General features: G+C 47.1%; 1 protein-coding gene across 1 annotated transcript in view; it reads left to right on the top strand.

Annotated features, from left to right (window-relative positions):
- Window positions 1-13,789, top strand: part of LOC114697034 (guanylate cyclase 2G-like) — a 41,064-nt gene that overhangs the window by 3,332 nt on the left and 23,943 nt on the right. The window contains 8 exon segments of the mRNA XM_028875042.2: window positions 1,860-1,969; window positions 4,526-4,711; window positions 5,926-6,067; window positions 7,204-7,339; window positions 9,538-9,650; window positions 10,316-10,411; window positions 10,414-10,484; window positions 11,987-12,124. Of these exon segments, the coding sequence (XP_028730875.1) occupies window positions 1,860-1,969; window positions 4,526-4,711; window positions 5,926-6,067; window positions 7,204-7,339; window positions 9,538-9,650; window positions 10,316-10,411; window positions 10,414-10,484; window positions 11,987-12,124 (992 nt within the window).

Genomic DNA, 13,789 nt, shown 5'->3' on the forward strand with positions numbered 1-13,789 from the left:
CTATAAGTATAAAAAGCAAGTAGAAACAAGGTACAAAATTAATGATACATTAAAGTAATATATATATATATATATATATATATATATATATATATATATATATATGTTTTTGTGTGATAGGAAATTTTGGCTGTTATAGTGTTGTGCTGCACAGAGAATTCTAGAAGCATATTTCTGGTAATCTGGGTCTTGGACTTTATTTGTTACTGAGAACATGGGACACACTTAGTTTTTATTTCAATCTCCCCACTTTCTAGCTGTGTGTCCATGGGTGAGAATCCTAACCTCTCTGTGCCATAGACACCTTCTCTATTAAATAAAGATGACCATCATACTTCTTTCCCGGGAAGGTGGGGACCAAACAGGGTGATGTGTGGGAAGGGCTTAGTACTATGTCCAGGTGGGTAGCTGGCCAACAGTGCAGCAGCCACTCTGGTGCCGCCGAGAACGCCTTCATCAGTCACCGGCTCCTCCGTGCTCTCAACGAACTCATTCTTCATGGCCGTGGGACACTGGGATTTGCCAAATCCTTGTCCTCAGAGTGACACCCATGGCCATGCTTTGGAGCTTGCCCTCAGCCTTGCAGGCTCAGCCCCAAGTCCCCCTCCTTAGGGATGCCTTCTCTGAATTCTCTCTCCTAAACTGGGATCAGACCCTTGCCTCTCTCTGGTGAGAGTGTTCAGTCTTCCCCTAAGCTCTCAACTTTCCACTCTGGGACTCAAAAAATGTCCTCTGTCGGCTCATGTGTCCGATGCTTAGTCTCCACGTGGTGGCTATTTTAGGAGGTTCTGGAATCTTCAGGGCTACGACCCTTTAATACAGTCCCTCATGCTGTGGTGACCCCAACCATAACATTATTTTCATTGCTGCTTCGTAACTGTAATTTTGCTACTGTTATGAATCATAATGCACATATCTGTGTTTTCTGATGGTCTTAGGTGTCCCCTGTGAAAGGGTTGTTTGATCCCCAAAGGGGTGAAGACATACAGGTTAAGAGCCACTTCTTTAGGAGCTGGGGCCTGCCTTCAGAAAATAGGTCACTGGGAGTATGTTTGGAGGTTACACCTGGTTCTGTTTCCTTCTCACCCCCTCCTTCCTACCACCATGATGTTCCAGCTCAGGGCCCTGAGACCGTGGACTGAACTCCCTGAGACTGTGAGTCCACATGAGCCTTTCTTCTTTTAAGTCATTCTCCATGGTAGCTGTGTGAGAGTGATGAGAGACAAGAGCTGATGCCCTCCCGACAGTGGAGCCCAGTCTGTCTTGCCCACAGCTGTTTCCTGTGGAAAACACAGTGCCCGTCACACACTTGAAGATTATAGAGGAAGACAATAGCTCATCTAAAAGATAGGCTGTCAATTGTGTGACTTCAGAATGAATGATGATGTCACTGACTAGAAAGAAGCAAGGCACCTTGGCCATTCCTCCCCACCCCAACTCAAAGCCCCACATGACCTTGACTCCAGGTCCACTTTGGCTTCCTCCTAATTGATGCACAGCTGAGGAGTCACTGATTTGGGGGCCAGTCAAATAAAATCAAGGAAGAAAAATGATCTCAAACTTCCTGGACTTGTATTGTGGTGGCAGAAGACTGTAGCAAAGATTAGTTTCTGAAGGGCAAAGGCTGGCAGCTTGTATGCCGCAGGCTTAGTTTAAATATACTGTCCTACATTAGCATAGGCATTCCTATTTCCTGAAGTATGTTCAAAGAAATAAAAAGGCTGTGTCTTGTTTGGAGTGTTTTTATTTTAGACATAAAAAGAATGTGTGTCTGTGTCTGTGTGTGTGTGTGTGTGTGATGCACACATGCATGCATGTGTGAGCAGGAGCAACTGTCTGACTGTTTTCCCTTCTTTTAGTTATAATCCTGATCTGCAGCTCAGAGGATGCAAAAGGCATTCTGCAAGCTGCAGAGAACCTGGAACTCAACACTGGAGAATTTGTTTTCATCCTTTTACAGCAGCTGGAGGTAGGGGTCTATCTACGGGTCAGTGGTTCCTTAGTGAGAGGTGATGAGAAGGGCCAGGCAACAGGATGTGTATGGGAACCAGATGCTCGGTACAGCTCAGTACTCTTGAAGGTTTATCTTAACACCAGGGCTGAGGGCCTGGGGGTACAGCTTAGCGATGCTTGACACACAGATGTGAGTGTCACCTTGGTCCTCAGAACCCACTTTAAAAGGCTTGGTGGCCCACATTTGTAATCCCTGTTCTGGGGAGGTGAGGAATAGATTGCTTCCTAGGACTTTATTGCTACCCAACCTAGCTTTCTATTCAGAAGCTGGTGAGCTTCAGGCCTGTGAAAGACCCTGCTCAAAAATACAAGAGGATGGCACTTGTATCCATCATCTCTCAAGGTTGACCTCTGGCCTCCGCACATACACACACAGGTGCACATGCTTTTGCACACACACACACATACACATATGTACACATGCATCATATCAGCATGAATGTATGCACACACACACACACACACACACACACACACACACACACACACATTAAAGTAGACTAAGACTGAACTGAAAGCATTTACCCAGAGTTTCTCACCACAGTTAGTGAGGGACTAGACTTGGGCTGGAATGAAGTTAGCTGGCCTCTGCTCTCCAGGTGAGCACACACCAGCCAAACTCTCATTTCTGCCAGGTACATAAGCCTGTCTGAAGGATTGCAAGTGGCTCTCATTTCTATTCTTCCATAGATTTCCCCATGTCCCTGTTGAACCTAACAAAGGCCTGTAGAGGCCATCACACAGCCCTGGTGAGGTGGTTCTCAGGTGGTTTGGTTCTTTGATTAATGGTGGACGAAGCTAAAGAACCACACACTTTCCACACTACTGTTAGATATTTGACCTGTGCTGCTGCAAGGTAGATGTGATTATCCTTCCAGCTTTTAAAACCAAGACTTAGGTAAGGCGAGTGGGATGCTGTAGCTCGAGTTTTCCTGCCTTGCCCACAGTCAGGACAAATCTCTCTCACCGGCCAGTCCACAGCCGCTCAGACCCAACCAAGTAAACACAGAGACTTATATTGCATACAAACTGTATGGCTGTGGGACTTGCTAACTGTTCTTATAGCTTAAATTAATCCATTTCCATACATCTATACCTTGCCACGTGGCTGTTGGCTTACCGGTGTCTTCACATGCTGCTGGTAATGGCGGCAGCTGGCAGTGTCTCTCTGCCTCAGCCTTCTGCTTCCCAGAATTCTCCTCTCTCCTTGTCCCACCTACTTCCTGCCTGGCCACTGGTCAATCAGTGTTTTATTTATTGACCAATCAGAGCAATTTAAAATACAGACCATCCCACAGCAGGGTGCCCCATCTGTGATCTCAATGCTCCCAAGTGGCACTGCTACTGTTGCAGACTGAGTCTTCGTTTGTTAGCTTCTTTTACAGAATAAGAAGTGGAGGCCTGGAGAAGTAAAACTCGCTTACTCACTGCTGCACAGCCACCCCGAGAGTATTCTAGCCCTCAGTGCCTGCACATACTACACTGAAGACATCTAGAAGGACCACTTGCCTTCCTTTGGCTGTGTGTCCAAGGTGTAGTTTCCAGTAGGTTTTGCTTTCTAAATGAGCTTGTTTTATGTAGTCAGAAGGAACTAAAATGGGCAAAGTGGATGTAGAGAGGGATAATAATGACCATATTTCTCTTCCTTTGTCAGGTTGTATTAGATGGCAAAACTGCCTCTGATTTTGTTGCTTGGCAGCTGGAAATCTCTCTCTACTTTCCAGGGTATCCGCCTTCCTCCTTGTTTTCACTACCCCCTTTCTTCACTTTCCCCTCATCTCTCCTTGCAAAAAGATGATGAAAGGAGAGGATGGGGCAACCCTTAGGATTTTCAGAGAATCCCTTCCAACCCTTCTTTCTTCTGATGGTCAATTCCAACTGCTTTAGAGTATAGGAAGAACAGAATGTAAAATATACCATGAAGTATCTATATAATTGAGTTCATCCTGCATCTTAAAACAATGCACAAATCCATTTGATAAAACCAGTTAGGTTTATGTTGCAAAAAATCAGTCTGCAGATCAACAGTGTAGTATAATATCAGTTATGTAAAATATGTATATTTTGAATGTATACACACATACACAAGCATGTGTGTTTCTGTCTTAGCTTATACTAGGGAATTTGGGATACACGCAGTGAGTGGTATGCACTTGTCAGAGTAGGGATAATAATATAGATGATAGCAATGGTGATCAACACTGAAACCACAAGCGAATGGAGACCAGACGGTCCTAAATGTGTTCAGCTTGGCAATCTTTGCTGTTACCTAAGCTTCTGTGCCTTAGCTGCTTGGTGCTCCACCATGTTCTTCCCTCTTCACCCTCTGGCTTCCTTCCTGCTGCCTGTGTGCTTGCTAGCAAACTTGGACCCAGTATTGCAGAACCTTCTGGAATTACTGTATTTCCAAGAATTAGCCTACAACAGTTAAAGTTCTGCGCTGTCGTGAATGTAGTTGGACTCCATGGGTCATTTCCTACAACATGGTGAAATTTACTTTGTTACTTTTCAGGACAGTTTTTGGAAAGAAGTACTGACAAATGGCACAGTGACAGGCTTCCCCAAAGTCTATGAGTCAGTGTTTCTCATTGCCCCCAGCTCCTATGGAGAAGGCCCTGGTGTTGATGACTTCCGGAAACAAGTCTACCAAAGGCTGAGGAGGCCGCCCTTCCAAAGCTCCATTGCCTCCGAGGAGCAGGTCTGGTGTGGTTTGTGCCCAGTTGCTTTTGCATTTATCTTTCTTATTTCTTCCTGCCCCCCAGCCCCAGTGCCTACGACCCCTCACCACACACACCGTTGTCTTCCTTCCACAGCCTAAAGTAAACAGTGGTTTGGTGTTCTTTTGTGAAGTCTGTACCCATGACCACAGAGGAGTTAGAGTTATCAGATGGAAAGCTACTGGCCTTTGCTTTCCGCTATCTGTGGAGTCTTGGAGTGAATTACCTAATTTCCTCATAGCTGGCTTCCCTCAAACGCGAACTAGAATCATTAATGGCATCTACCTTCCAGACTGGCCCTGAGTGTCCAACAATGCACTATGTTGATGTAGCAGAAGAAACATCAGTGTGTCCTCAGGCTATTCTGATTGCCTTTGTCAGGAGGACAGCAGGACTAATAGCCAGGATGGAAGAGTCAGACATGGAGCCAGCACAGTTCAGATAGGCTCTGTCAGGACAGTCATGAGAGGATTATCAGCCAGCAGGAATATGAGTCTATATAGAAGAAGAACAACATGGGAAATATTTTATAGAGAATGTTGGCAAGAGAGGAAGCTACCTCCACTCTAGGGCCATGCTGAGACACTGAAGACAGGGCTGGATGAGGAAGAGGTTGAGACTGTGGCTCCTACCAGGGTGAGAAGATGCTTATTTCTAGGTATTGTTCTGTTCCTGCTGCTATAGGGGAAAGACACCTAGCACTGAATAGGCACTTACACTTTTGTTGATTAAATGAGCAGGTATTGAAGACCTACTATGGACATCTGGCTTGTAATAGTTTACCTATTCTCCCTCATCTAGTACTACAACTGTTTCATGAGTCATTTTATCTCTATATTATAAATAAGTGAGCTGAGGTCTGGAGAGGAATCAGATCTTGCCTCTACTTACAGCCAGAAAATGGCAGACATTCTAGCTTCTGAACATTTCACTTAAGGCACACACCCCCTCCTAAAAAATAGCTGATAGCATCTAAAGCTGGTCTTGGTCTGAGCATGTGATCCAATTGGACAACTGGGGCACAAGGAAAGGCAAAGACTTGGATAGCTAGGCTTGATATCCACCATGGGTGTGAGGCATCCCCTGCTCCTCTCAGTCAGGCTGGGCCTGTGCTCAGGTGATAGAGAATGATTTCTTCTAGTTAGGTGGTGGAAGCCGGGGTGTATGAACACCATGTTTGCTTCTCTGTTTGAAGGTGAGCCCTTTCTCTGCCTACCTCCATGATGCCCTCTTACTCTATGCTCAGACTGTGGAGGAGATGATCAAGGCTGAGAAAGACTTCTGGGATGGGCGGCAGCTGATTGGCACCCTAAGGGCTGGCCAGATCACACTGCAGGGTAAGGTGGTCTCTGAGCTCAGGCTTCTTAGCCTCATCCCTGTGGACTTGGAGGTGCTGCCATGCATCATCAGCTTCCTGAAAGTCCCACCTTGCTCTGCTACAGAATCTTTGTCATCTCAACAAGATTCCAGTCTTCCACAGGGTACACGGGCTGAAAGCCTCCTGACTGCTGAGTTTCCCCAGCCGGGGGAAGAGGCCTCTGAGCATTTTATCCTCTTCTCCTGGGCACTCTTTCTCACCGCTTCTCCTACTAATACCCTCCTAAGGAGACTTGCCTGTACAACATGTCTAAACAGCAAGGCAGTGTAACATTTCAGGAAGAAAGGGGCACCAGGCCCCTAGCCCTGAGTTGCATGCCAACTCGGCCTCCCTTGGCTCTCTGGAAGGCAGGATTGGGACCCTGTGATAGGACTGAGATTCTCCTTTTCTGAGACCTGATGTGTGTGGTCACCAAGGTCAAGAGCCAGGCACACAGGTACTTCATAAATGACAATATTGTGTTCTGTCTGCAGCAGAACCTAACGTCAGGGCATGGCTGCTGGTTTGGGGCATAGGATAGGTGTTCCCTTTTCTGAAGTCTCTCCCTGATAAATGGAGTTTAGCATGTCCCAAGCAAGGACAGCAAAACTGCTGGGTGGAACTGAACACCCTACCAAAGCTTCAGCATCCACCAGAGTCAGAAGGAAGGGCCCAGAGAGTAGGAACCTGTGTCTCGGGGATGCTTACAGGGAGTAACCATCATGCAGGGACCAGAGAGGCTGCTGTCTGTCTTTCATGCCCAGCCAGCTTCTGCCCTAGGGACATTCAGCTTCAAGTCACCATATATTCTGAATCTATAGGAAGTGGTTTTTATGTGAAATGCATGCAAGATGGCTTCATTTTTTCCCCCTCAACACTGGATGAGCCTCCCCATTTGGAGCTAAAGAGATAGCTTGCCTTCCCAGTGTGACTCTACTTCTGAGTCACCTTCTGCCCCTCAGCGTACATGTTGACCCTAGCTCAGATTCTGTCAAATGGCAGAACCTGCCGTCCATGTCTGGTGGGGAGTGGGTATGCCCATCAGAGCTGGTACGGGCTGCTGTTTTCAGTCACGAGTGTCACTTTGTCCTTACCTGGTATAATCTCTCTTTTCAGGAATCACTGGCCCTGTGCTTTTGGACTCCCAGGGGAAAAGGCACCTGGATTACTCAGTCTATGCTCTACAGAAATCTGGAAACAGATCCGTTTTTCTTCCTTTTCTTCTTTATGACAGTTTTCAGAAAGTGATCAGGTATTGGTGGTCACTTCTGTAAGATTGATCATGCTGTAAAAAGAACCTGGGGTGGGGGGACCAGAGCTTTGGGATCCAGCTCTAGAGTACCCCACTACACAGTCTGTTCACTAAGGTATGTCTAACCAGTGGCCCGTGGGCTGCTCACTAAGGTAGTCCAACCAGTGGCCCGTGGGCTACTCACTAAGGTGTGTCCAACCAGTGGCCCGTGGGCTGCATATGTTTCAGGTAGTTATTGTTCGGCTGGAAACTCCAGCTCACTCTTGCTTGATCTGGAAAGCTCCATTCCTCTCTCTCAAACCGGGCCCTCTCAGAGAATTTCAGAGAAAGAAAAGGCACCAAAAAGCCCAGATACCCATTGTTGGTGGCTACAGCAGCTCCTCTCCTGAAGTTGCCAGCAGTCCGAGTCCCCGCCTAAAGCACTCAGCTTTTGACCATACCTGGACACAAACCCAGCTTGTGGCAGACAAATCATCACCCATTGCCTACAGGCTATATAAGCTCCCTGCTTTAGTTCGGGGTGTGTGACTTCTCCTGCCTCCATCTCTGGGGCTGGAGAGCTCACCCAGGAGTTGTTTTGCTCAAATAAACCTGTTCTTTTACTTTTTAATTCAGCTTAATCTGGCTTACTGTGTCAGTCGAGACACCTATTGTCATGATACAGAAAACCTATTAGTTATGAATGCAGCCCAATATAATACTGTAAATGCACACAAAACATGAGGCACTTTTTGATATATATGTACACACACACACACACACACACACACACACACACACAATCAATTCTTCATTTGTATTTGTGTTTTTCTGGACATAGTCTCTCTGTGTAGCCCTGGCTATCATGGAACTAGCTCTGTAGACAAGACTGGCCTCAAACTCACAGAGATTCACCTGCCTCTCCCTCCTGAGTGCTGGGATTAAAGGTGTGCGCCACCACCATCCAGTCAAAATCAGTTCTTGGGCATGGACTTTGTAGACAACAACATCCTACTACTATGTCAGAGCTTCCGAACTCACGAAGGTCAACTTTGGGGCTTTAAGGTGGTTTTGCCCAGATTGTGGGTATGGACTTTTCCGGATCCCGGGGAGCACACAGAAATGCAGTACCCCAACTGTAACTCCATAGGGGTTTTGCCTCCTTTGTCGCCCCGGCTGAATCCCATTCCCAGTGTGTTCAGAAGAAGTCCTGAGCCCCCAAGGCAGTGAATCACGGGGTCACCTACAAGCCCAAGCTCACTCACATTCAGTAAAACCACTCACCTATAAATCTGCCTCCCTGAGACTCATATGGACATCAGGGCCCTGTGCTGTGCTGGGCTCCCAGTACCAGGAACTCCTACAAAAATCCACTGCATTGTTTTCTCAGCTACAAACCAATGAGGAAATGAAAAGGAATGGTAGTGCTTAATTCAATGTCCACCTGTCCACTGCCACCAGCCCAGATTCCATGTGAGACATTTCCCCTCCCTTATTCTTTGAGAAAAGTTAAGGTCCAGAATAGGCCAGCACAGAAACAAAGTAATGGTAACAAACCAAATCCTCAGTTTGATAGGAAGGGGTGCAGTCCATGCAGGGAGCAACATTTGGTCTGTGAACTATCAAAATACTTGCTATGCCAAGCATGTCTGACACTTGTAGCATTGGCTCATGACCTTTTAGTCAAAAGAGACATGGTTTAAGTTACAAGATGTGGAAGCTATTCTACCTGGAAAAAAACAGAAGACATTGCTTTCCCTGAATTACATGGCTGGAGGCTAGATGTGAAGTTTGAAGAGCCTGAGGGAAGTAGAAAAACACACGTCAGGCCAGCAGAGGATTGAATTAGTGACCAGAGCCTGTTTGCCTTGTTGCTGTTGTTTGTTTACATTTACTCCTCTCTGGGCATTCATGCATGAGGGACATGTTCATATGCATGCATGCATGCATGCATAAGGGACATGTTCATGCCATGGCACGAATGTGTAGCTACAAGGACAACTTTGGGCAGTTGGTTCTGTCCTTTCATTGTGAGAGTCCCAGGGATTCAACTGGGTCATTAGGCTTCACAGCAAGGGCCTTCACCCATTGAGACATCTCTCTAACCCCCGTTTTGTTTGTCTTTTTAATGTATGGCTCCATTGCTCTTGTTGTATGTGAGGTGAAGACAAGTAGAGTAGGTGCACTGAACACGGACCTTTGTCTTTTCTGCTTTAAAGACCCTGGAGGAATGTCTCAAACATCTCTTGGCGCCATGGCTCCCTTCCTGAAGACAGACCCAGCTGTGGAGTTCACAACAAGCTTTGCAAACCTGAGCCTTCTCCTGTAGCAGGTGGGAGCTGGGAGAAGGTAGCAGGGACGGCCTCTCAGCAGCACCGTCGTTAGGGCCAGAAAGCCTTTCTGTGTGAGAGACGGTCCCATGCTTGTGGACAGTGAGAAGTAGCAACCTGCTAGCTGGAACTGAAAGTGTTTTCAGACACCGTCAGTACCGCCCAGGGGCACCACTGCCCACCTTCCCTGTTTAGAGCCAGCACTATAAGGAACCTCTTGAGATGTGAGTCCTAGAACTCTCTTCAGGGAAGTAGAAGTAGTCCAGGCAGGAGGATGTGGCTGAATAACCAGCTAGGAGCCGGGTTTTGAGTTAGATAGACTGTGCCTGCAGAACAACATTATGAGAATGCATAGTAAGTGTTCAACAGACGTGTTGGAAGTCGTTGCTGTGTTCTTACTATAGAAGTTTTTGTCAACAAAAAATGAGGCTACTATATCTATGACATTATCTTTAAATTTTCTATGAAATTCTTGCCATGGCAGCTGGGGTGGGCTGGGGTGGGGGTAGGGCTAGCATAGTAGGATCCCAGCAGAGCCAAGTCTGAATGGCTTCAGCATGTCACAAACTTAGACCACATCTGGACAGCCTTTGAGACACCTGCTTGGCAGGGATGTGCTTACCTCTGCTCATAGGTGGGCCTGAGTAACGATTGCCTCTACCTCCAGGTATGACCACACCTGTTGTGATTCTCACAGCCACACTTCTGGCTCTTGCCTCAGTAGCTGCCATTGTAGGTCTGGTGTTACAGATGCTGAGAGGAAAGTACAGAGCCATCATGGAAACACCTGGTGGCAGATTCATTACGACAGCATCACTGTTCTGCCCCAGCACAAGGTAAGGCCACACACTTTCCTGGGGACTTGCAAAGGGGACTTCCTAGGAACGCATGAGAGCAAGGGGGCGACTCACTGATGAAGTGAGCACTCAGAAGAGTCTTAAGACCTGAGTTAAGTTTCTAGGCTACATTTATCTGAGAACACTACTCTGCCTCCCCAAAACTCAAAACTTTTTTAACATTAAACATTTTTGTTTATATCATACATCTATACAGTGTATCCATGCCTCCATTCCCTCCTTCTCTCTCCCAAAACATCTTCATTTCTCTCCCAACTTCATGCCCCCAACACTAAGTCCATATGCGAATGTGTGTGGGGTCATGGAGAGCCTACCGGTGGCCACCTTCTCCACTCCAAGAGTGACTCCCTCTTTCTCCCTCAGCAGCCAAAGCTTCCAAGAGCTCCTCTGTGCTCCATGTTGGATTTTTTAACTGGCTTGATCTCGTATTGGGCTTGTGCTGGTAACCATGGTGTCTGTGAGTTCACCAAGGCCAGCCTTCCACCCATCCAGCCCTTACATTCTTTCAGCCTCCTCTTCCACAATGCTCCCTGAGCCTTGGGAGGGGAGGTTGATGTGTGCTTCCATTTGTGACTGAGTCTCAGCTTTGGACTCTTTGGAAATGACTGGCAGCCCTCTGATGCTCAACTCTTCTGTGGGGGTTCCTGTGGAGCATCGGGTCCTGTCCAAAACAGTAACCCCTTTACTGCCAATGAGTGCTACTATCAGTTCATTAGCATAACAATCATAGAAATCTACCATCCAGGGTAGCCCAGGCACAGTTCAGACCTCCAGGATGCCCCAGAGAAAGGCAGAGGATGTCTCCATGTAAGGTGGAAGCCTCAAAATGGAGAGTAACTTGAAGGCTTCTGAGAGGAGCTGCCATTTAGGAAGAATGACTTTCCAACAGCGACAAGGAGAGAAGTCACACAGAATGTGTCGGGATATCAGAATATTAGAACATGTCATGCTGAAGGCTGGAAAGATTGGTACCAAGTCTGGGCGATTTCAGGGTCCTGAAACCAAGAGATGGGCTTCTATTAGTCAGTTACTTCCAAATGTCCCCAGGGATTGGAGTCTCCTCTTCCCTCTCCACACACAGAGCTGTAATCTGATTTGCTCGGTTTTGTATATTAGGGTGCCATTAATATTCACTTTAAACAGGAGTAGGCTCCTGTGCTCTGAGGATGTGAAGAAATGCTGGAAATGTTAGACACAGAGGTAACCCAGCCTCACTCAGGAAAACAGCTCCATCTCCACCTCTACAACAGGAGGTCTGGCCTTAGAGCCTGCGCTACCCCTGGTAGGGCTGAGGCCAAGAGTGAGGCATGCAGCAAGTAGGTACATTTTGGATCAGAAAGATCAGAGTTCAAGGCCTGAACTCTGTTCCCAGGTATTGACTATGTAACCTCATAATTCATCCTCTTTATCTACAAAATATAGCATCCTGTGGGTACTAGGCCATGCTGCTGAGAGCAACCAGGTTGTGTTTTGTTTTCCAGCTGTCCCAACGAGGCACGCCTGTGTCAAGATACAACGTTAGTAATGCGTCTACTGTGAATATTTCTGCAGATTGTAGCTCCTTTGCCAAGAGCCAACGGGGTGAAGAGATGTTTTATGCTCCCGTGGGGCTTTACCAGGTACTCCTGTGCATATGAGTGTCAATGTGGATTTCTGTTCCATTCTCCAGTTGAATTTGGTCAGGCCGGGCTTTATGAATACAAGGACGTTCTCCAAGCAAAATCCTGGGTGGTTTCGGGTCTCTAGATTGGTGTTTCTCTAACTTTGAGAACTGAAACACAGTAAATTTTTTAAAAAAATAGGAAAGTATGCACCAATACTACGTTTTACTTTAAAAAGAACTTAGGATATGTTTCTAAAGTGAAGATTTTGGGTCAGCAGGACGGAGGCTGAGTTCTGCATTTGCCACAAGCTCCCCTGTGATTCCTGTACAAGAGACTCAATCAGACTTAGAACTCCCAGTAGAACCTTCTGTGGTGATGGCAATATAGCCCCTAGCTATAGGTGACAGAATACTAGTGTCTCCAGGGGAGCTGAGTGTTAGAGGTAATTACATTTAAATAACTAAGGAGCTGTGGAGACGGCTCAGCCAGGAAAGCTCTCACTGTGTAAGCGCATGGACCTGAGTTTCAATCTCCAGCACCCAAATCAAACAGCAATCGGAGGCAGCACGTGCCCGTGACCCCAGCGCTGGACAGGTGAGACAGGCTTATTAACCAGCCAGTCCAGCTGAACCCAGGAGCTTCAGGTTCAGCAAGAGACCCAGTCTTAAAAGTAAGGCGGACACGACAGATGAGAACACCCAGCACTGACTCTGGTAACATGTGCGTGCCCAGCTACACACACACCATTTGAATAGTCCCTTGCGGTTAGGGGCAAACTTAGTAGGTAGCCAGTCTCAGAGTGTGGATTTCTTTATCCGGGACTTTAATGACTCTGTGCTGGGTACTGATACATCTGCTGTGTAAAACTGGCAGCTATTGAAGCGCAGACATCACTTCCCCCACCCTTTCTCAGCCAGCCTGGAATGCCCCAGAGCACATGCTTAGTCACCCTTTAAGAGCTCAGCTCCCTTTGGGGAAAGTTAAATAGGCCCTGGGAAATGGAGGCAGAAAGTGCCAAGCAAAGCCATCCCTGACCATTGCTCTGAAGTGTGGTTTCAGTTTCTGGCAGTGTCCTGTCCGCTCTGTCTTCTCCACCCCAGCTGGAACCCTCTCACCACCCTTCAGGTTTCAGTACGGGCGTCACTTCTTCCAAGAACCTTCTCCTCAGTCCCACAGGTGTCCCCTCCTCCGTAGGAATCCTGTCTCCATCCCAAATCCTTTGCAGTTGCTTCTACACTCAAAGAGGCAGACCCGGGATGATATTCAGCTGGTCTGACTGGGCCTCGCCCTTCCTCATGTTTGCAGACTATATCCTTCCTTCTAATCAGCTCCTCCCTCATTATTGCATGGTTTGGTGCTAGGGGATTGAGTGACTCTACAGGCAGACCCAGTAGGTAACAAAAGTGAGATCTGCCGTTTCACAGAAGCTTCATGTGCCAAGTGTTGCTTTAACTGATCCCAACCTTCCCCAAACCACACAAGTTTGGTGGTGGTGTCCCTGACATGTAGGGGAAGAAAGAGAGGCTGGGAGAAATTAAACTGAACTGTCACAATGGGCTTGAACTTGGCACCTGACTCTAGATTTAGGGTGTCACCTCACTGTTTCCTTGAATGATAATGAGACGTAGAAGAGAGAGTTAGTCTTGGAATCAGATATTCCGATCTGGCTGCACCACTACA

Source organism: Peromyscus leucopus, chromosome 1, assembly GCF_004664715.2.
Source record: "Peromyscus leucopus breed LL Stock chromosome 1, UCI_PerLeu_2.1, whole genome shotgun sequence".
Classification (NCBI taxonomy): Eukaryota; Metazoa; Chordata; class Mammalia; order Rodentia; family Cricetidae; genus Peromyscus; species Peromyscus leucopus.